At 35.4% G+C, this 24,427-nt stretch overlaps 1 protein-coding gene across 1 annotated transcript in view; it reads left to right on the top strand.

The window, feature by feature from the left end:
• VWA8 (von Willebrand factor A domain containing 8) overlaps positions 1-24,427 on the top strand; it is a 196,396-nt gene that overhangs the window by 35,739 nt on the left and 136,230 nt on the right. The window contains exons 5-12 of the mRNA XM_074815604.1: positions 4,605-4,772; positions 6,727-6,891; positions 7,280-7,329; positions 7,658-7,766; positions 10,667-10,771; positions 17,278-17,409; positions 18,754-18,888; positions 18,969-19,046. Coding sequence (XP_074671705.1) covers positions 4,605-4,772; positions 6,727-6,891; positions 7,280-7,329; positions 7,658-7,766; positions 10,667-10,771; positions 17,278-17,409; positions 18,754-18,888; positions 18,969-19,046 — 942 coding nt within the window. The remainder of the gene's footprint in view (positions 1-4,604; positions 4,773-6,726; positions 6,892-7,279; positions 7,330-7,657; positions 7,767-10,666; positions 10,772-17,277; positions 17,410-18,753; positions 18,889-18,968; positions 19,047-24,427) is intronic.

The following is a 24,427-nucleotide window of genomic DNA, read 5'->3' as shown; positions in this document are numbered from 1 at the left end:
CCTGGAAGACAGACTGCACTATGAATTTAATAGTTTAAGTTCTGTTAGCCTGCTGCAGCCGGTCAGCATCGTATTAACTCAAAACTAACCAAACTTTTGTGTTGTTTTTACCAGATGGTTGTTAAGGATCTCTTTTCACCATAAGAGACATCTGGACATTACATTTTTGGGATGTTTGGGAGATACAGGAGTGAATGGAAAGACTTGGGTGGATGAGTTTGTGTGGGATATTGTGTGGGTGGTGGGAACAAGATATTGCATTGGAAGGGACATCTGAAATGTAGGCTGCAGATGTGGGGAAACCTTACCTCACTAGTTCTCATGTTCACTGAGCTACTTGTACTGTTGTTTTTCCACGTTGTAGTTATGGTTGCTGTGCTTGAGATGTCATTACAGGGATCCAATTTTCAGAGCAGGAGCGAGTCATCATCTAAAAAAAAAAAAAAACAAGCTTATCTTGAGGTAGCTCCTGAAGGAGAGACAATTACTGATTACTGTTGAGCAACTTCTAGCAGAATTTTTTTTTAATACAGTTCTGAAACGTAGCCTGTACATCATATGCAGATTGATGCCCGGATTTGAAAAATTAAAGCCCTTTAGAGTTCCCTGAGAACCTTCCTCATGGTTTTCAGGATGACCAGAGTTTTCTGGTTTACAATAAGCATTTTCTCAGGAGAAGAGAACTACCATTTCAGTTCTGGTATTTTAAACTATACCGTTAAAATTTCTTGTGCCTTTACAAACTATTTTGGTTAGTTTTGTAAAAATGTCCTTCTTTCTCTGGTGTTTGTGCATTTCAGTACATGCATTGTGGTGGGCTTTTTTCTGTCCTTCTTCCGTTTCTGACACTGTAGAACTTCATATCTTTATACACTCTGATTTGTGTCAAAATTGGGGTTTACAGCTTCCTGCAATTGCCGTATTTTGCACTGCTCAAGTGGAGGAGCTCACCAGGGTTCAGCTACAAGAAAGACAATGAAGATCCGCTTAGGGTTGTCTTGTTCCTTAGATAGTTTTGCCTTTAAAGATAAAAATATGTTTTTGTAGGTGCAGTGTGAAATCGAGATAAGCACTCTGCATTACGTATTTGTTGCGTAAAGCCATTGCTAGGAGAGCAGCACTGTGTGAAGGGTTTCTGCTCCCAGCCTGCAGTAACTGTAGGTATTCCCTGGAGCAGGTATCCAGGTTACCGTGCTCCCAGAGCCCTAGGAGCAGGGTGGAAGGCAGTAGTGTCTGTCCTTCTGTGATGAACAAAATAGTCCCTCTCTGCAGTTACAGTAAATCTGAAAGTAAACATTTAAAAAATCCCTCTCAGACTTTTAGCAAGAATTAATACTTTTAATCTCAGGTTTGTCATCAAGATTTCACAATGTAAGCCCCCCTGTCAAATTGTGGTTTATGTTAAATATTTAGAATAAACAAGGCTAGTGTGAGAGGAAGGCAGCACAGCTATTTCTGGGTTTTCATTATAGAATTATGAAGATTTGTTTCTTGGAAGCATTTTTTTAAAATGATTTTCAGTGACAGATTGCGAACTTACTTTCCTTCCTCTGATTTTTTTATGCACTTTAGTTTCCATACCAATCCATCAATACACAGATAAAACTGAAATAATGATTCAGAGGATGCCTTGTAGTATGCCTAGCTTATTGCAAAAACTTATTACTCATTACCAACCAGAATGCAAAAATATCATAGTTCAGCCAGAGATATGTAGCTGTTTTGGTTTTAAGAGCAGACTTTATGCTATTTAACACAAGAACTTCAGAGGTAGATAATTGTGCATTTATTTCATTGAATTTTGGAGAACGATTTCCAATATTTCAGATATGCTTTGAAGTTATATGAGGAGCACAATTTGGAAGAAAGCTGATCAGAGTAAATTAGCACCCAGGTGGTGGTGGTATTATCATTGTTATGGGGTGTCTTTGATTAAGAAGTGAACAACCATGGTTATTCATTCAGCTACTCCTGAAGCTGATTATAAAAGGTACATATAGGTAGGCAAAGACCATCTGTAGCATGTCTTTTGAAATATTATTGTAGTAAGCAATAGAATTTTGAATAAAAACTTCAAATAGTTTCCAAGCTCCAGAAACTCTGTACTTAAATTTTGAATCCTATAAGCTGATGATCAGCAGGCAACATAGTGTACTAGGCTGCTTCTTAAGATTGCACTGTTAATGGAGAGCATCTTCTTTCTTGAAGTTAATGATTGTTACATACTTTCTGATATGTGCTGTCTACCCCCACAGCAGATTGCATTCATGTACAAGTTCAGGAGAGAGATTTATATTGATACTGGAAGCCTGTTGTTTCAGCAAGCCTTCTTCCATAGTGTGTGTGTCTCAACATGAGTCAACAAGATTCTATGGATACTCAAAATATTTTGAAACCATATGAACATAACGTGTATTTTCCTCTGGCTAGTAAAACTCAGTCATAAAGTTTTCATAGACTTATAATATGCAGAATCCAACCAACTTGGCAAATAAATTGTTTGTTAAAGCGTATTCTTCAAACTGCGTTTAGACAAAATAGCATTTTGTTCATGCCAGGTATTGAACTGACTGCTGAAGACTCGGGTTTTCTATTCAAGAAAGTTGGAGCAGATTTTTGACTTGATCAGTGACCTTCCCAGAGAAGAATGTTAGTACAAAATTTGTCCTTTGTACAAATTTTATGGGATGAGGAGAGAGGAATTTTATATTGCTTGTTAGTAGAGTATGATGTCCTTAATTAACAAAAAAAAAAAAAAAAAAATGAGTTCACATACTGATTGCTTTTTGAAAGAATTGACGATTCAGTGGAAGAGAAATAATCTGAGGACTATTACTTGTTTAATGGGATTGTTCCAGGTTCCTCAGATAGTGATTATGAAGCTGGATATTAAAATGTTATACAGAATGTCTTTCAGAGAGGGAACTTGATATGGAGATGTGTACCAGGATTTGTGAGTGCCTTTTTTCAGTAATGTTTGCTTGAATCCAGATTAGAGCCAGGAATTATTTCCATTTTAATAATGTTATGAAAAGCTTACATTATGGCTAATTTACCAGTAGTTATTTATGCTTCAACTGTATGTAAGAAGCATCTAAATTAGTTAGTCTTATCATTTTGTGTCTTTATCTTCTCAGATGGATCTCCGATTCTGTTGTATGCTTTGTACCATGTAGTAATTCATTTGTTGTGCTGAACTGTTCTTTCTAGTTTATGCTTATGCTTTTGTCTTTTATACATCTGCTTTCATATGTAATTCTTTTTTTGCCCTGTTATTTTTTTTATTCTGGTACTTCCTCATTATTCTTTCTTGTATCTTCCTTCTTTCTCTCTGTCCTCATTTTTGGCATCTATTGTATTCATCAGAAATTTCCATCTGGCTTTATATGACAGGTTCTTCCGTAGGAGTTTATAGGAGACATGCAGAGAAGAGATTTCATTTGTTCTCCCTTTGCAACTGTGCTTGTCTCTAAATTGTTTTGAAATGTAATAGGAATGCAAAAGAAGACTCTTTGGTGCCTCTAAATGTTGCCTGTGCCTAAACCTGCCCCGTCATTATCCAATTAAACTTCTGGAAGTAGACAAGTATGCATTGAATTTTAGAGGCTTTTACTGAATAGTAATTGTGAATATTTGATAGAAAGTGTAGTTAATTTACCTGAGTGAATGTCATTGACTGCAAGAAAGTTGCACAGTATTACCAGCACTGGAGTTTAGTTTTACATTTGGCTCCACATTATGCACTTAAATAAACAGCTACATATAAACAACTAATAAAATTAAATATAGAAAAGAAGTAGCTTTCTATCCCAAGGGCTCCAAAGGATTATCAAGTTAATGTCTACATTTTTATTCTGGTTTTCATAGAATCGTAGAATCATTCAGGTTGGAAAAGACCCTTGGGATCATCGAGTCCAACCATCAGCCCTACTCTACAAAGTTCTCCCAGTTTTGTAGAAGACCATGTTCAGTGAGGGAATGTAATTCTAAATCTTTTTAATTTTATCACATTTTTTAATGTCTGATTATTTATAGCACTATTTTGTTTTTGTCATCCATGTTTGCTTTCAGTAGATTTATGTTCTAATCAGACTAAAGCAATGTACTGAGGATGAATTACACTGGTGCATAACCAGACCAATCCGAAGGAATACCAGACTTTTTTCTAAATATTTTAATACAACTGTAAACATGTAAAACCACCTTGATTTTATGTTTTCTCTATAAATAGCTGTCCCAGAATTGTTAGATGGTGCTAAAATACCAGAAAATAAAACATATTTTGCAACATCAAAAAGAAAGGGTGCCACATATTAATATATTCTGGGTATGCACTAAATTGTCTTCAAGGTTTTACATTTTATTCTGTTGGTACAAAATACATACTTCCGTTGGGAGAAAAAGTCCAGCTCACAAATGTGTAGCACTGTTAAGGCAGTCAGCTGTCACTCTTCCTGATCACTACTGATGTGAATCTTACTGATTATTACAGAAAAGAATACTGTTTTAGGAAGCATCTGAAGGTTCTTTTTCAGCAGGATTTAATGACATATGTAATGTTTATTTCTATTGTAATATTTGGGTTGTTTTGGTTTTTTTCAAAGTGTGCAGTTCGTGCAGCTACTGAAGGCAGAATCCTTGTGCTGGAAGGTTTAGAGAAGGCTGAGCGGAACGTCCTGCCAGTGTTAAACAATTTGCTGGAGAATAGGGAAATGCAGCTTGAAGATGGTCGTTTTCTCATGTCTGCAGAGCGTTATGACAAACTTCTGCAGGTATGGAAATGCTGTTTGGATTTTCCTTTTTTTTTCCCTGTTCTTGGTAGTGCTGGAATACCATTATGAAGGGGAGAGTACTTATGAGTCCAATGAGGAAAATCTCACCAAGATTTCTGTGGGTTTTTAATGGGATATTACATAGGATAAAATAGGCAGGGTGAAGTTATGCAAGAAGCCAAACTACTGCTGACAACAACAACAAAAAGTTTTCATCTGTATCTTGTCTGTCCACATGAAAAAAGAGTAGTCCATGTTAATCTTGTATGAAACCTGTATGTTTCTAAAATGTGAAAGCCAGAATGTGAGAGTAACTAAAATATACTTGTGAAAAGATATTTAAGTTGAAATTCTTCTTATGAAGTTCAGATAATGCTTCAACATTGCAATAGTCTTGTTGCTAAGCTTTTAAAATGTTAGGATACCAAAAAAATTAGGTCAAGATGAGTGACACTATGTTCATCAGTGCTGTCTTGCTTTTCATTTACAAAAGTGTATGTAAGCAGCCAATCTAAGTTATAGGAAATAGAGAATTTTCTTTTGATAGGAAATGGGATTTTAGTGTCTGCTGCCATTGCTACTTTAACCATTTCCCTTTTTTGGCAGTTTTGAGTCCTACTGCTTAAATATGAGTGGATACTTTTCAGGCTTTTGGGGACCTCAGTAAATTTTGTCAGTTTTCAGCAGTATTCTGCATCTTACTTTCATGTACTGTACTTTCTGATCACATACCTTTCAGTCTTTCAGTCTGACACCTGCTTGCTCATGTTTCTGTCTGTCATACCTAACTGTGGTTAGGTATAGAATTCAGGCCCATGTGGAACAGGAGGGAAATCTGCAATAAACCTTCTGTCCTTGATCCCAATTGTATGAAGTTGCCAACTATGGTGAAGTATTGTAGTGGATTTCTATATATCATTATTTCTTATGCCTCTCATCTGTGGTTAAAATTCTTCTAACCCATGCCTTTTCCAAAAGCATTTTAATGATATTTAATTAGTAGATGCAGTTGTTGAAAGCATTATTATTATATTTTAAAAGTAAGCTTTTAAAATGTAATTGTATTTAAAGACTGAAAATGAAAATTCAAACTTAGACAGTAAGTTTGCAATCATGCAAAGCATCTTCCTCTTTCCTTTTTTTTCCTTTTTAACACTTTCTAATGATAAAATGTTTCAAAATGAGTGCCTCAGGCACACTGCTAATAGTATATGAATTAAATAAATCTCTTGCTACAATACTAAATCTAATACTGTTGTTTTGTTGTTTGGGGAATATTATATAAGCTAATGTTCATTTTCTCTTCTCCTGTGTGAATAATTTCTGTACATCTAGGTCTGCAGGAAATGTACTCGTGTATGATTTCAAGGAAGACTTAACTGTGATCTGGGAAAACTAAAGACAACATTTTTTTTTATGCAGTGAATCTTTTGCATGACCAAAAGTGAAATACAGCATTTAATGTCCTCATGGAGTCTACTTTTGTGTTATTGCTTATGATAATTTGTAAATGAAACTTCTTAAATGCAGATTTTAGTCCCCTTTAAAGTTATAAGAGGTGAATAAAGAAGAAAACTTGCTCATGGTAATCCAATTCTAATGATTTAGAATAAAATAACTTTTGTGGTCTGTTTATTTTCTGTTCTTTGTGAAAACAGTGTTGTAATGATACCTTTTCAAATTTGACCATCTGTGGGGTCTTCAGTCAAATTGCTACAGGCCTGAAAGCTGCACCTAATCAAGCCTTCTGTCTATGTTCATTTTGAAAAAACTTGCTTTTACCATCCACAAATTTGACTAGTTCTAGCCTAGCCCCCGTGAATGAAAGATGAGAACATTACCACATTTAGGTTGAAGGACCAGGGCTGTTAGTCAATCTACAGCTTAGTTGTCACGAGTTTTTAACGCTATAATGTTATTTTTTCTTCTTCTTGCTTTATTTTAATTAATTTAGGATCATACAAAATCAGAGTTAGATGCATGGAAGATTGTTCGGGTTAGCGAAGATTTTCGAGTGATAGCATTGGGCCTGCCAGTACCTAAATACTCTGGTAACCCTTTGGACCCACCCCTTCGCTCTCGATTTCAAGCTAGAGATGTTTATCATCTGCCCTTTAAGGTAAGAAGCAGAAGAGTTGGATTATCTGTACTGAGTAGAGGTAATATTTTGACGTTATGTTTTACTTACCTCTGAAAAGAATCCTTGAGTAATAAATGTATCTTAAAGGGTATTTTTCATACTGGGGCCTAATAAATTCCTGAAAAGCAGTCTTAGAGTTGCCAGGCAATGCTGCAGCAGAAAAATAACTTCTGTAAAACAGTATAACCCTAAAAGAAAGATTTGGTAATATTTTTTTTAAATAAAATTAATTTTGTATCAAGGAGCAAGTAGACTCCTCATGTCTGAATTAGAGGGAAAAATAGAAAATGCCTCATAGATCATGAGCTGTGACCCACAGTACGATCCCAAAATTAATTTACTCTGTGATTATATGTTCTATTTTCAGGACCATCTTCAGCTATTATATTCAATTGGATCAAACATTTCCACAGAGAGGTAATTTTTCATAATTAAAAAAAAATAATGGAATGAATGAAGAAAAGCGATGTCCTTTCAGGATTCCTTGCTATTTTTGTATCTTCTATCACTGCATAGAGACCAGAACTGAAGAAGATTTTTAATATGTGTGGGTGTATGCTCACACAGCTTTTCATATGCAGCCTTCGTATAATGAATCCTTAATGCTTTAGAACTTCAATCACACCTTGCTTATTTGCACTCAGAAATAGTTTCAGCATCTTATACGGTATTTAACATTTTAGGCTTTAGTATTTTAAATATAGATAGCATGTATAAAACTCTGTAATTACTTTTTCCTATGCAGAATTTCTCAGCTCCTGTCTTTTGCTACAACTCTCTGCTCTCAAGAATCTTCTACATTGGGACTTCCAGATTTTCCTTTAGACAGCTTATCGGCTGCCGTTCAGATTTTGGTATGTGCATACACATGTGCTGTGAAACTGTATGGGCTTAAAATTTCTCAAAATTAGATCTGGATTGTTCGTGTTGTTAGAAAGCGATTAACATGAATATTTGAAAAATAAACCTGAAAAGACTAAGGATGGTTTGAGGGAGAAAAGCCCCAGTCAGATATCTCTGGATAATACTTTAACCAAGTATGTAGCGTAATACTGAAGGACAAAGTATGGCATAACACAAGATTTGTGATGTGATTAAATGTATCTTAGTGCTCAAAACAATGGGTTTTATTCTGCTAAATCATTTTAGCTGGCTTCAGGGTTACCTATAGTTTACCTGATGACACTGAGGTAGTCAGTGGAGAGAAATAAAAATCACAACCTAGAAGTGCTGATTTAATGGTATACATGTAAATCAGATAGATTGCATTACAAAGACACATATTACTCTCCATTGACACCTAAAAGGACCCGAAACAACTATTCAAATGTGGGTATAGGAGACAGTTAAGTTGTATGAGATGAAGCCTGCATTAGGTCTTTGGGTTGACTGGTGGATTTAGAATAAACATAGAAATAGAGGGTTATTTGAAGATGCAGGTTGTGCACACTTGAAGATGCAATACTTCTGACAGCTGCAGTCTATAGGGAAATATAACTGTACACTTGCTGAGTTCACAGCTGCAGATCTGGCAGATCAGGACTAAAGCTGTGGCAGTCTTTCTGCTTTCCCTGACAGATTTTTGTCCCTTGGACTTTATAATTACATGGGAAAAAGTCAAAGGAAAACCAGAAGGTGCCTCCTGAAGGAAGTCAGGGAGATGAGGTCTGTATAAAGAGAGAGAGGAGTTGGTACCCTTTTACATGCGGGCAGATGTGGTCAACCCAGGAGGGTAAAATACCAGGACAGCTTCTCAAACCCACTCTCCCAGGTGCAGGTGTCTGTAGAAAGGACTCTTAAGATAATTCTCTGTTGTGTCTCCTGTGCAATCATTTTACTATGGTACTTAGCAGTGACAGATTACTTCTACATATTTTATTGGATTATATACATTAAAACATACCAATTGTGTTGCTGTGGTGCTCAGTCCCATCAGTTGTGCTGGATACTTACAGACATAATTTTTTTCTGAATTAGTGGTACTATATCAGATGTTAAGAAGTGATTAAAATTCAAGTTCAGAGAAATGAAACAGTATTTGGAGGGCTTTAAGGAAGAAATACATGTTGGATTTTAAAATAAATTGCAACTTTTTATTCTTTGAGCCCTGTAGTGAAAAATTATTTTTAAATGAATGCCAGATGGCTTTCAGAGTAATGGAGAGAAAATGAGCCCTAAGCTATTATCTAAACTATGGAATGAAGGAAGCATTTTATTTTACATTACAGAATGTGAAGTGTTATCATTGTGTGACAGTGTCTTTTTTAGGTAGACAAGAACTGTTTCTTTTAGAATTAGTTTTAATCACTTGGTTTTCTAAGCTGACTGGTCTCAGTGATTCTAGCTACAGCATTTTTCCTTCGCATTCTGGGTCACGGCCATCCTCTACTTCTAGCTTGGTTGATTTAACCTTTTAAAAGCGTGGAGGGAATGCATTATAATGACTAGTTCCTTATCTTCTATCATGGATTCACAGTCCCAAAATGTATTTGTTAGGCTGAAAACTCCTGCCTGCTGTAACTGAGAATTTTTTATAGGGTGCTGTTATGAAGAGACTAATTTCATACATGCCATTGAAATTATTATTAATTTGAGATAATGTAGACAAATTATATGTTATGTCTTTATACATAGACAGAGGGCTTTTAAAATGCAATAAAGGCCTCCCTGATCCTTTAAGCGGTACATTTACTACAATGCCTTAAATGGTTTATTTTTACTGATCTTTTCTTAATCTGGAACATTATAAATAGTATTACTGGTTATAAGTATGAATTGAATTATGCATTTCATAAAATATGCATCTCCTGATTTCATTTCTAAGCAACTCTTCTTTCAGTTGGATGCCTATGTAAATCCAAGTGCATATCTGAAAATTGGTTGATTTTATTTTAATTATGTTACTTATTTTTTACTTACTTTGAAGGCTTAAAAAAGTAGTCCCAGTCCACTGATGTTTTTTCACTAGTTTTACACACAAGTAGTCCTTAAAAATTTGCAAGTCTTTTTTAAAACAATCAAGCATTGCTTTAGGGGTTTTGAAACACTTTTTTCCACTATGAAAGGCTTTACACGTATGTTTCTTGAGTATTCATAAAGGCACTTCCATTTCTTTCTCTATTACACCAGCAATAGAATTGACTCTTTGTCTAGTTCAGGCAGCAACTGACAAAAGAGTACTTAAAACTAACAAGGAGATAATAAAAAAAACCCCACAACTTTGTGTAGAAAGTGCAAGCATACTTAGTAACTCATTTCAAAACAAAACAGTCTTGATCAAACTGTTCAGAAATTTCTAGGAATTGATTTGCTAAATAGAATCTGTACAATGTAATAGAATAAAAATTAAATCCTAGAAATTGCTGTGAATGAGTAGATCATGATTTTAATACAGATTTCTCATCAAATTCTTTTCTAGTAGTACTATGAAACTCAGTTACCTGTGGTGGGATTTGTCTCTCCTAACCTTAAATGTCTTTAGGTATCTGAGCCAGTCACTAGTTTCCATTTATCCACAGGAAAGTAATTTTTAGGACATAGTTCTTCTAATCTACTTTAGACATTTATATTATAATGAATTGCACCTGAGAAATGCCTGTTTTAACATTTAATTGAATACTACATGTAGTGGTCATTTGTATATTGCCCTTACAGTTTTATTTTAAGTTCAGCGCTATATAGGATTTTCAGGTTAATAGGTGATGATAGAATGAGCAAATAAGCTTTTTAATTCGTATTTTTTAATTTGAATTAGGATTCCTTTCCTATGATGTCAGTCCAGCATGTTATTGATCGGCTTTACCCCTATAATGTTTTCCTTGGAAAGGAAGGCAGGACTGCAGTCAAAGATGTGTTAAAAGTAAGTACTGCACATATATATTGTAAAACCAGGGAGCTATGGATTATGACAGTAGTTCCCCTGACTAATGTTACATTGCTACTTCTGTAAAAAAAAAAGAAATCTTAAGTAAACTAAACAGCTACATTATTGCTGATGCTAAAGCGGTGTTTTAAAAACCCCAGACTTCCTAAGGTAGTAGGTTTCATTATAGTAAAAGGTGAAACCACTATGGTCTGTAGAATATTCAGACCTCCATTCAAGGCTACAGAAAAACCCTTGTTATATAAGTGGTTAATTAACTTGAAATAAACTCTGTGGTTTAGGTAGTCAAATGCTTTAAAAATACCTCTGGCACTTGACTTTTAAGAGGAGATACTAAAATGACAATAGAGACCACATGCACAAAATACACTCAGTATAGTATGTTTATAGATTATATTAGTCTCTAGTTTTGGTCTGTGTTAGCCACTTGTTGTTGATCTGTTTTGTTGTTTTGTCTATGCTTAATAATAGCTTATAAAGCTTATAATTATGCTTGGTTATCCCATTTATCCTTTTAGAACTTCATCACAGTGCCAGCTTTCTTTCATCTTTGAATATGTTGGAGTTACGTATGTTGTTGAAAATTAGTGTTTGCAACCTAGAGCATCTTACACAGATCTTTCAGTCCTGAAAATTAGAGGTTATTTGTACATGCATATTTAGAAATAACCAACTTTGTAGCTAGTGAATTTTTGTTTTTCCTAAAACCAAGCCTACATGTCAGGGAAATGTTTGTAGCCCGTTGCTGCTGACACTTCCCATACATGGCCTTTTTGCATTGGAGCTCAGTCCTGTATTCCCTGTTCAACCAGGCTGGTTGTCTTCCTGTGTTTTGGGATGGACAGTCCTTCCATTTGAAGGAGGTTGTCCTTAATAACCTGCTAGCTTTCATGAACCTTCAAAGCTATCTCCTGTGGGGTCCTACCTACCTCTTCTCTGAATAAGCCAATCTGGCCTGAAATCTAGAATCTGTAGTTGATGTTACTTGCCTTCATCACTCCCCCTCAGGATTTTGAACTCCATTATTTCATGGTTGCTACAGCCAAAGCTGACGTTGATTCCCACATCTACAACCAATTGCTCCTTGTTTGTGAATAGCAGGAGCTGTCTGTGCATCACCCCTGCCTAGCCAGTGTAGTGCCTGTGTTGAGATGTTATTCCAGGCAGCCTCAGAAATCTAGATTGATTGTGTCACACTGTGGTGCCCTTCCACCACATGTGTGGGTGATAGAAGTTGCCTGTAAAACCATGGTCTGGGTGGAAATACAGACTCGTATCTGTTAGCAGAGCAGTAACAGCCACTTCTGTTCTTAATATGCCTTTATTTTAAATCCTTTGTGTCATTTTGTTTCCGCTATTGGTTATGGATGGTAAACGTCTTTACGTTCAGTTTCCTCTGTTTTGCACTTCTTTTATTTAATTTTATTGTTGTGCATGCTTTTTCTTCCTGTGTAAGACAGGTTGATTTGACCGGTAAAAATCTTCTTTCTCAATGATCATCTACTTCTAAATACCTCCTTATCATTTACATTTTTCTGTGTTAATTTTCCTTTTTTTTGATACCCTTCCTCATCACTACTTATATGAACTTGTCCCATTATGTCAACAGGTACCTATAATCTTGTTTGGAATTTTATTCTATTTGCACACAACAAATCTTGTTAAGCAATAAACCTTCAGAAATACAGAAAATAACTGGTTGTACTGAGGAACTTCTGTTTATAATGACATTATAGTAATAGCAGTGCCAGAACTATATTAAATATGGATAAGAAATTATTTTTTTCCCATTCCATAAGAAATGTGAGAGAGAGGAGTCTAGCAGAAGCAAGGTGATTCTTACTCTGCCTTCCTGCAGGTTTCCAAAGAGTGTCCAGCTAATATTTGCCACTGAATACTTCTCTCAGTGTAACAGAATGCAGTTAGGAAATACTAATCTTAACTGGGAGGTATTGAGAGTTGAAAAAATAAATACTTGAAGTGTATTTGCAGTTGATGGGTTAGTTTGTGTGAATTGAATCACTTCTTAACATCAGCTAACATTTAAAGAAAATTTAAAAAAATTCCATATAATAAAAAGTAAAGTTTAGGCATCAGACTTAGAGACAGATACGGGGAAGTAGTAATCTAGCTGAAAACATTTCTTAATTTCAGGATGTCTTCCCTTCCAGTCAGCTGTCAGAGCTGAGAAGTGAGGTAGCCAGCAGTTAGGCTAAACAGCTAGTTTTGGCAGCTGTTTAGACCCTGTGCATATTCTCTCTGAGATCATATTCTTCAGGCACTGTCTTCCCAAACATTATCTTCAACTTGGGTAAATCTTTTCCTTATGTGCCTCCTTCGTCACTGAGACTCTACCAAGACCTAGGTATTACTTACATTCCTTATTCTCCATATGAAATACTGATTTACACCTTCCCTGTGAGTGGAAGCAGTTCCTTACGGTGTTACCCTTGGATGTGCAAAGATGCATTGAAATGCAAATATCTTGTTGAGTAGATCTAGTTGGAGGTAAAGCCTCTCAGGCTTCACTCTCTGTATCAACAAACTTTTTCATTTGATACAAATGTGATTCCTTGCATCACACTAGTTAGCATCGAAAAAAGTGTTTATGAATTGCAAACTAATCCAGCATCAGCAGTGATCTGGAGAGCTGTTTATCATACAGAACATTCGTACAAGGGCTACAGTTTGCCACACTCACTAGTTCATCAGCTTGCAACAGACAGGACATAAGTACCAAAATAAACTTGAGAATGATGTACCTTTGTGTACCATTATTTGAAGTTTCTGCACTTTGGAAACTATCAATTTCTGTTCTGATTCTTAAAGCGGATCTTAAATTTAGAAGATCTTGCAAAGGAAAATATGAGTTGGTTTGAATTTTGGCCTTTAAAATTATTCTGTACCTACATGAAATACTGTCATGACAAATTATTTTGACTGACAAATGAACATTTGAAATATGATTGCAAAAAATTAAGTAAAAATTTATTTAAGCTTTTTCTCTAGAAGATTTAGATATAGAGAAACCACTGCTTTCCAGGAAAACAGCTTCCAGTTTAACATTCCCAAACAATAAGCTTAAGCACATATGATATCTCCCACAGTATTGAAGTTTTCTTTCCTGTATCCCGTCGATAGGCATTTATAAAACTGGACATCTTCATTTAGGCTGAGTTTGGTGGCTCATAAGAGACTCCAACTATTCTATACTTATTCATTGTTCCATAAGCTTTTAGGATTTTACTTCAGATTCTTAATTCTCACATACCTTTTGTGTGCTGGGTTTTTTCTCAGTGTTGGAAACATGCATTTTTTTAACCTTCTAATCAAGAGAATCTTCCCATCAGATTTTAGAAACAACATATAGGTCAGATTTGTCTTAATAGATGAGCAAGTCCCTTTCAGCCTACTATCCAAGTGTTTAACTTTGCTCTAAGACCCTTCTAGAATTTTTTCATTCTTTTCATGCCTTGATTATTTGTGTTTACTGTCTTCATCTTATATCAAATAAAAGCTTGTTTGTTCCCTTTGACTTATTTTTGCATAATCTTTAATCTCACCTGGCCTCCCCCTCAAAAACTGTTTCCCTGCCTCGTAGTAGGGCATCTTCAGACTACATAGCACTCTCATAGAGAGTGGGCTAATAGTTCAGAAAACTGGAATCTTCTGTCTTGTCTAGACAACTCTCTTCACTTCTAGGATATTTCTGTTGCAAATCTTGGTCTAAGAAAAGATTTGTTTCTCTTTTATTCCCCCCAAAGTAATCTATAATCTTTGGGGTTTTGCATTAATGAATGCTCTTAGTGCCAATACATACATTGTACTGGAATCTGTCCTTCAGACTTCATCTGTCTATCCTGTCTTGTACTTGCAGTTCGTATTTTGCTTCCTGTGAAAACAGTTCAGCCCTCTTGTTCCTTGAAATATTCTCTTTCCTTCCCATGCAGAGAATCTTCAAGAAACATCAGTTGCCTTTGCAAGCCTCTTTTGGAGAGCTTAGCTATCTTGTGGGTTCAGCATAGGGGTTATCTGCAAATATGCCTCATTTAAGCTCTCTGTTCCTTTGACCAGCTGGGTCACCACTGTATTCTTTGCAGTTTCCATGCTGAGATATTACTGATTATTAGATACTTTGAAGTGGTCAGAATTCCTCTTCTTCCTTTTTCTGATTTTTACAGTTTGCCTTTTCTCACATGTTTCTAGGCATGCAGAATATGGCCTGATGATTATGGACTGCCAAACCACTTCCCTTATTTTTGGTGGCTAGTCTTTTCTTTTTTCTCTTATGTCTGAGGCAATGATGCTGCCCACTTCTGACTCACTAAGTATCTCCCAAATTTTCTGATACTGAATGTGCTCAATAGTTGTCCTTCCCAAGCCACAACTATTTTTCCTTTGTAGCTATCAACTTCTGGCTCAGGCAGAAGCATGCTGAATGTGTTGTACATTCATTTCATGCCACTCTCTGATTACATATCTAGCTATCATAATTCTAAATGAAGAACTGTATCAGAGAGATCTGTCTTACTCTGAAAGCCACAAATAGTTTTGTTTGTTGCTTCTGTCCGGGTAGAAGTGTGGCATCTTGTTTAATTGCTGCATTACATATTGTTTAATTACTACAGTTCAGCAGCATCTCCATGATTACATGTGATGAATTAAAATTGTACAAATTCAGTTACATGAATTCAAGTTATATAAATTCAGTAACGATCTGCACAGAGGTAGATAGTCCTCTTTCACTGTCCTAATTTAGGGTCTAAGAGGCTAGCTGCAGAACTCTCAACAACATCTCAAGAAAAGAAAAAAAACCCACAAAAATCCCAAACAAAAAATACCTTAGAAACAAGAGCTTTGTGTACGAGGTCTGCTGCTGCTATCTCCAAATCTTCCTTGTTTGGTACAGAGGCTGCTGGTCCAAATAATCTTCTTGCTTGCTCACAGTTACTTTCTTTTGTTGGTATCTGATTAACGGATTTTAGCGTATAAGCAGTTTGCAATTTTGTGTATGAGCAGCTTTGGCCCTATCCAAAGTGCCGTTAACTTAGTAAGAACATTACAATTTACTAATGAACATAAGAGTGAGAACATCTGTAGCTCATTTCACAGAATCATAGTTGGAGCTTTTCTTAGAATCATCGTCTGAGATACTACTCAGTAGGCATTCCTGTCCTCTCTTGTTGTTTAAACATCTAATGGTATCTGAAGTAGGCTCAGCTGTTACAATAAGAATATAATTTGGTGCAGCCCTTTACTAAAACACATTTATCTTAAATTCATGTTTAAACATGACATTTTTGTAGGCTCTTGTTCCAGAAAGGGAATTTACAAAGAGATGATGAGCCAAAGCATTTGTATGAATCCATCTCAGTTTTCTTTCTAAACTTTAGTAGGTGGTGCTGTGAATCCTGGTAGTAATAAAACTGCAGGCCTTTTAAAAATTATTTTACATTAGTGACTTCTGTTTTAAAAAAATCTTTTTTCTAAAAAATCTAAGGAGTTAGATAATACTTCTTTTTCTCTTGTTTACTCAGCTTTGCCACTGTTGAATAAAATAGCTCTGTGACTTATTAGGAAGTATTTCTTTACAGAACGGGTTGTTAGGCGTTGGAATGGGCTGCACAGGGAGGTGGTGGAGTCCCCATCCCTGGAGGTGTTTAAGAGTCGGGTCGACATAGCACTGAGGGATATGGTGTAGTTGGGAACTGTCAGTGTTAGGTTAATGGTTGGACTATGATCTTCAAGGTCCTTTCCAACCTAGGTGATTCTGTGACTTCAGTAATTTCAGTTAGTGGCTTTTTTGTGCGTGAACCCCCCTGTTATGACTCTCTCTTCCCCAACAAAATAGACTTTTTACAGGATTTTTTTAAATGGCTTTCATACTTTCTATATACAGCGTAAAATAGAGACTATAATGCTCAAAAGAGGATTGGGAAGACAAATGTCCCGGTTTTTGTCCTTGATATACCCAGAACATGCTGAAGGCTTAATTTGTACAGGTTGTCCTCAATTTTCATTGTATGATAAGGCTGTGGAGCTAAGTAAACATAATGTTTGATGGTTATTTTTATTGGTAGCCAGATGTTTAAATCTGCAATTGGTTAAAATGACCTGCAGAGATAGGTGCTCTATTATTACACATGCTAAAGGCTATCATCTGTTTCTCTTATTATTTTGGTCTGTCAGGCTAAGACTTGGCAAAGTCACCATATGACATTTTCACTTTACATCTGTCACTACAATCAGAATAAGTAGATGGTATACAAACTTTTTGCTTTGGTTTTAAATGTAAAATTTATAGTCCATCAAGAACGTGGACACAGGTATGTGAAGTAAAAGTTGAAGTAAAGTAAAAGGATTTAGGACTTCACAAGCAATTAATCTTGAATATACTTCTGGCCTTGTTTTCAGAAGGAACAATTTTAAAAAACAGAAATCTGTATTGAATAATTAATTTCCCCCACCCCCTAATTCTACAGCGTTTTGAGCTTCAGGATTCAGAAAGCCACTTGCTTCCCAGAAGGATTACGAAAGTAGAATGTGTACATGGAGACAAACCGTTCAAGGCTGATGTAACTGTCCAGATTGGTGAAAAAGAAGTAACGTTCCAGGTATGAATTTATATATTCATCAAACTATATATGTTTTTAGATATCATTAACTTGTTTTCATCTCATCAAGAATTTGACACACTTGATACTAAAACACATTTGCACTCGATATTTTTTGGGAGAGTAACACATGATATTTATTAAAAAGCATTTAGATACCGGAATATTGGATTGTGGATACACAAGATTTTCTTTCTAGATAAACTCATACTTTCCTACATGTGATTCATTTAAGTTTCTTGTGTTAAAAGAAATGCTAAAGAATGGATGAAAGAAAAGGCTCTAAATTTCATATTTTTTTATTGGATTAGAATAACAGAGAGTACTTATGAAGCTCTCGGTGCTGCTTTCCCTTTTTCTTTTAATAAAAACAATAGTCTGTCTTTGTCTACACTTCAAATAAAATCTAATGAGTGCTTGGTAATGTTCCGACACAGGATGTTGGGAAAATGGAACAAAAGTAATCACATCAAATATTATTAGTTTGAGTTTCTTCCAATGAAGTTTATGACCTGCTAGGTGGTGAAATAAGGTCTTATTCAGGAAACAGATGCTGATCTGAGAATTTGAAGTTAATGCTGAATTTGGAGAGTCTGTAAAGAAGGTGAATTAGTGGGAGTCAAAGAGAGTTCATATTAACATTGGTGAGGAATATCCTCAGAGAGTTTGTACAGTGACAAAGTGAAAAGGGGAACAGCGGCAAATGGGAATCTGTCAGAAAAAGCTGAGTCTGTAGGGACCTAATTCAACTCTTTTTTTGAGGTGAAGGTTTTTGCTTTTGTTTGACCTGTAGGTGATACCTTCTGAAAATAGGTCTGAAGAATGTCTCTGTGGGAACAGGAGGGCATAACGAGTTTGCAGATGGAACTGCAAAGACTCCCAGACTAGAAGAGGAAGTGCTTTAACGTGGGGAATGATTGAAACTTTCCAAAGTTATGGTTAAAGTAGCTCCTTCATATTTTCACAATACAAATAGCTCTTTCTCTTCCGTGTTTCTCTGATGAGCAATAAATATTGGTGATTTTTATATTTTTGTCTTTAGCACAAACAGCCTCAAGTTCTTTGTGGACCCCAATGCTGTAACTGAATCGGTTGACATTTTGTTATTTTTTTTTTCACGAAGAGTGAGCAAAGGAGGTGTGGAGGAGGTTGTCTATTAGAAGTTATATGACTGAATGTTTTTTAAAAAGATTTAAGTTTAGAAAGATTTAAGTTTGATGGATGACAATCATCAGCAAAATATTACAGTAGTTTTGGAGAAATGTAACCCAGTCCACACAAAGCCTAGAGTTATCACAGTATAGCTTATTTAGCATTTTGATTTTTTTTTTTTTTCCCTTACAGGTTCCAGCTGGGACTGGGCTGTTAAAAAAGCATAGTCAATCAGATACTTTCATAAGGACTTCCAGCCATAATCAACTGTTGGCAGAAATGATGCAATCCCATATGGTTAAAGATATGTGTTTAATTGGAGGAAAAGTAAGAATTGAAATTTCTTTTCTCCCTCCTTCCCCATGTTTCTTAGAACGTAATCTAGTTCTTATTTTTTAACTTTTTAGGGCTGTGGCAAAACAGTTATTGCTAAGGAGTTTGCTGATATACTGGGATACAGCATAGAACCTATCATGCTGTACCAGGTAAGTAAACTATCTGCTGATGATTGTGCTTTAAATATGATCTAAAATATAATGCACAGACATCAATTCTTTGTGTATATTCTCTGTCTCAGTTATTTTAAAAGCTGCAGCTGTATATGAATGTAGCTGCAGGTTTTAAAATCACTGATAATCTCCAATATGAGTTAAAAAAATAAAGGATAGCAAAGATTTCAAATATAGCAAAGTTTTCTGATCATTGTAGAGCATTTTTTATTCTGTTAGAATGCTCATCTAAAAATCTCTTCTTGTTGCAGGTCTAAACAGAGAGGGTACTGTGCAGCAATATAGATAGTACAATGTTATTACATATAAACTAGCCCTGATGCTGCTTTCCTTCAATTTTATTGACTTCATTGTGAATGTGAAAGAGAGGTAATCTAAATAAAATGTGAGGAGGATCTTTTAACACAGTGGTCTTTCTCCTAGCCACAGAGAATAGCAACTCATTCTGTGCTTTGGCATTACTGAATGTCATAGAGAAAACTTTGTCTTTTTGTCTTCTCCTTTTTTGGATTTTTTTTTCCCTTTTGAAGTATGTTTCCTGCCTTTAGCTCAGAGTGGTGACCACTTGTAATTCATGCATGTTGAATGCCTCTGGAAGATCTTTGTCGTTCCTTTTTTTTTTTTGTCCATATGCTATTTAATCTTATAATGGAATTCTCCATTATCAACACTATTTTTTTTATTGTTACGGAAGACAGTTTATTGTACTGAGAATACATAATGAGTTTTATGTTTCTGGAGAATTTTTTTAAAGTTACTTCTCATATTCCATAGGCTTAATCTTTCTTCTGTTTTTTTTGATATGTTTCTTCTGTCAAGATCACCTAATATCCTCTTACATGTTTATTTTTTCTGATGCCTAATGTGGAATTTTAATCAATGTTATAAATTCTGTGACTTTTCTTTTTTACATTTCTCTTTAGTCTGACGATTACAGCTGTGGTGGGACTGTGTTGCAGTAGAGATTAGAAGATAAGGTTTCATGTTGAAAAATGTTGCATCCTAGAAATATGAGGGCTGCTGTTTTATATACATATTACATTCAATGAATATTAACTTCATTATTCATAGGTGCTAGAACAAACAGACAGTAATCTTCCACCCTTAGCCTAATTGTTGCTAATTTATTTATGTTGTGTCTTAGTACAGATGTGGCTTTAGTGATAAATCTGGGGAGAAGCGTGCTTTAACACTGAGACACACATAGACAGTTAACACAGTTGCCTTAAAATGGCAGCCATGGGGGTAAAATGACAGGAAGGAAGAACTGGAGAAGTTGTAAGCATGTCCATGGGCTTTGAAGGTGGTGACAAGGAGTTTGTTGCTGTAGCTGCATTTTTCATGAGCTGGAAGAAGAAATTTAAAGTAAAATGTAAAGTTTGTATTTAAAAATATTTGCAAAGAAGTAGCAGTAGTGGTTCTGGAAGGGTTGGACATGCAGAATAATAAGGGAATGAAGGTTTTGGAGCTGTCAGTTGTCTCGGACTATGATAAGTGTGTCACAGTGGGGCTGCTGTACATTTAGGGCTTTTCCCTTTGATTTCATCTGGATAGTTCTTCAGGCTTTCTCACAGCACTGGAGGTTTTTTGCAAACCCCAAGCTCTAATGCTTAACAGTGATCTCCCACAGCCAGTGGTCACTCAGTACATGTCTGGAAAGAATTGTCAGTCTTAGATCCTGATACAGTCTAACTTCATGACATAAAGTGAAAAATTACAAGATTAAAAAGTAGAATTAATCAATTTGCTAGCTTTTCACAATGGAGATCACACATGTAAGGTTTTCTCCATAACCTTGAGGAATGAAAACACTCAAATAAAATATGAACTCCTTCACCTTGTGAGTCAAAACACACCAAATATCACAGGATTTACAGTTGTAAGTGATAATTGGCAATGCTGCAGGAGAACATTAGCATCAGATTTAATGCAACATATTGGTCTCTTTCTTCCATCCCTTTGCTTCTTTAAATTTTTCTCAGGCAACATGGAGACCTCCAAAGGAAGAAGTGGCAGTGGCAGCTGATTTGGAAGTGCAATGGCATGGGGGGAGACAGATACACTGACAGAAATTGGTGGTGAGGTTGAAGGGTTAAAACAGACAAAAAGTGAGAGAAAATAGAAAACAGAAATATTACTGATGGTGAAAAAAGAAAGACAGACCATTTTATGTTTTCCTGCACTGTTGAGAACCTCCCCAGACATGATCCCACTGCTTTTCCTTTCCCCTATGTGGCTTCAGCTGATAAAGATGCAGACTCTGAAACTGTGTCAGACACATGATTTGTGCTCTTTTCTTACACTTTAACATGGCCAGGTGCAAGCAGATGTAGGTTCCAATGCTACATAGCCTCGTCAATGCAATGTTATATTCATAGTAATATACTCGTATTCCCAGCAGTGCCTATTACCTTCTGTCTAGTGGTATATTAAGATAGGTGCATAGTTTCTGAGCCAGAACTGAGTGTGTCCACCTAGCCTGCATACTTCTCTCTGCACTTGTCACTTTAAACTTATTTTTAAATCATCCCAGGAAAATAACTTCTACAACTTGACAAACCTGCCTAAGGACAGGCAGACCCTAACCCTTGTTTTGCTGCACATGATACAATATTGGGTATTCACCAGCAAAATGACACAATTATGTTTAAAAACATAAGTCTTGTTTTTCAACATCCTACCTTTAATTAATATGGCTTCTCTGAATAGGAGCAGAAGACTTCCTTTTTGGAGACACATGAGAAGAGCTGGTATTAGTTACTCAGAAAACATCTTCCTTTCAGAGGGATTTGTAATTCCTACAGAAATAAAATCTAGGCCAATGATTTGAAGTATTTCCCACTGAAGTGAACCTTTTGTTTGGTTTCACCAGGTTTTGATCAAGTTCAAAGGGCAGAGGGTTTTTATAGAGAGGTTTTTTGGTGATATCAAACAGTATCACTAAGGCAAATAGATGACTGTGAGCTCATTGTTCACTATAAATTCCTGTGTAGACAAGTCTCCCTAAGATCCACGTTTCTATATGTATAGATGTTTCCTATGTACAATGTCATACATAATCTCAAAAGTTTTTACAGGAAACAGTGTATAAAAAAATGATGAAATATAGCTGAGCTATACATCTTCTGATAAATTTTAAGAATTTATTTGTTTCTCTTAAAATATCTAATAACATATCAGGGGCTTTGCCTGGCAAGGTAATAGGATAATGTAATGACAGAATAAATGTTAAATGTATTAATTCATACAATAATTCAGCAGTGAAGGCTGTGAGAAGTTTGATAATGCTATAAATTTAGCAGATTTTTAAACTTTGGTTCAAAAAAGTGTCTCTTTGATTTTTTGAGACACCATATTGTCCTAAATCCATTTCTAAAATTAAGGAGCCTTTTATTTGTCCTATGGTTCATTTTTGTTTTCCGATAATTTCCACAGGCACAAAAATAAGTAGTGGGGCACTTAGTCTGAAACAGTAGCACTATTTTTCTTCAGGCTTTGTGACAAAAATAATTCTTAGATTTTTTATATATATATAACGATTACTTTTAGTTTTAATATTTGCTTCATCATTCTTTCCATCTGAAGTTGATTTAAAGGCTTGAATAGTGCGAAAAGGCATGGCTCTTTTTATATTGACTTCACAGAAAAAAGCCTCTAAAAGCTTTTATGTTGTGAGATGAGAATCAAATTTACCTAAACCAAGGGTTCTCAAACCTTCTGAACACATAGATCATCTCTTATACAAACAGTTGGCTCAGAGAACAATTCCTGTCTCATTTGTGATATCTGATACCATCATACGGATTTCTCATGATATGCAATTTCATGTAGGCAAATTGCTGACAAAGGAAACTCATCCTGATTAGGAAAGGTTTGGGTTTAAGTTGTTGCTTAACTGTGGTAAGAGACAACAAATGAGAAGCAGCAGCCAAAGAGGTCTTTGTGGACTGTAGTTAGGGAACTTTTGGTTTAAATTGTTTAAAGTAAAACATTTTCTCCCCCGAACAGTTTCAGGGGAGAAAAAAAAAGGCAATATTCAAAGTGATGTTAGAACAGTTTTCTGGTGACTTGCTCTTTCTCTTCCCCAGCAAAACCAGTCTCTTAAGCACATCACTAGTGTTTGTGTATTGTGATGTTTTTGTTTCTAGGATTTTTTTCTGTTTTTTGCATGACCTCATAATTTTTCTTTACAAATTCCTTCCAATTTTTTATTTGAGAAATACTAACAAAATATGAGTCCAAATTGGCATGAAAAGCAGGAAACATAGATTTTTCACCTTATAATTGCCAAGAACATGATTAGCACTGCGAGCCATGAAAAATGACTAGGTTGGAGGCCTTATATTGCTATAGCTGTTAAAGGGAGTGGAACAGAAATTATCCTACTTGTTTTCTCTCCTAAACTCTTTTTTTTCCTGTATACAAGATATTTTAGAAAATAAACAATGCAATGTAAAACACATAAGTTACAATGACTGTTACAAATTAAAATAAGCATTTTGTTTCACAAGGCAATATAATGTTGCCATTTCTTTGCCCAAAATAAGGGGAAAAAATTAATTCATATACTTCTATTACCTCCTCTCCAAAGGGAGGGATTTTTAGTGTTAGAGTATTATATCTCATAACGTTATATTTTTAATATCATATATTAAAAATTGGTTTCAAGTAAGTAAATAGAAACAATAAATCACTGCACAGGTACTTAGCCATAAAACAAATCCCTTACAGAAACTGCTCAGGTGTTAGCAAATGATACTTCTTTTTAATGCTTCACTACATTGGATCTCATTCAGCCATTAAAATCACAATATAAACATTCATTTTATATTTCAGAAAATATTTTGCAGCAAAATACACTTCTGAGTTTATCTCCAGAAAACTAATGCATGGTTCTCAAGTGGTTGTTGGAATTACAGATGGACATTCTATATAGCATACTAGGCTCCCAGTCAATTCATACTCTGTGTTCTTTCATTCCTCTAGAGGTGACTTATCAGCAGGTGTGTTAGTTAAATATTCAGTTATACAGCATTTTCTAGCTACTGAATGCACACTTCTGATGAAAGTCCTAAAACCACATTTTTGTCTGGCTTTGATAAAAATGTTTCACATTCTGGTTTTAGTCTAATTCATTAATAAAAGAGAAAAGAGCAAATGCAGCAGTAAAAAAACAGAAATACAATAATAAAAATATGGTCTGGTTTTGTGGATTTCAGTGTGGGACTTTAAATTATACAATGTGGAAGCACTGAAGGAACCAGACTTCGTCCTGTTATTTTAAGGCTTTTAAGGAAACGTAGAAAGAGGAAATGATTCAGGCCATATGACGTAATGTGTTCTATTTTTATTTTTTA

Source organism: Strix aluco, chromosome 2 (genome assembly GCF_031877795.1).
Source record: "Strix aluco isolate bStrAlu1 chromosome 2, bStrAlu1.hap1, whole genome shotgun sequence".
In the NCBI taxonomy this organism is placed as follows: domain Eukaryota; kingdom Metazoa; phylum Chordata; class Aves; order Strigiformes; family Strigidae; genus Strix; species Strix aluco.
The sequence above is the reverse complement of the archived record's forward strand: the minus strand, read 5'-3'. Positions and strand labels throughout refer to the sequence as shown.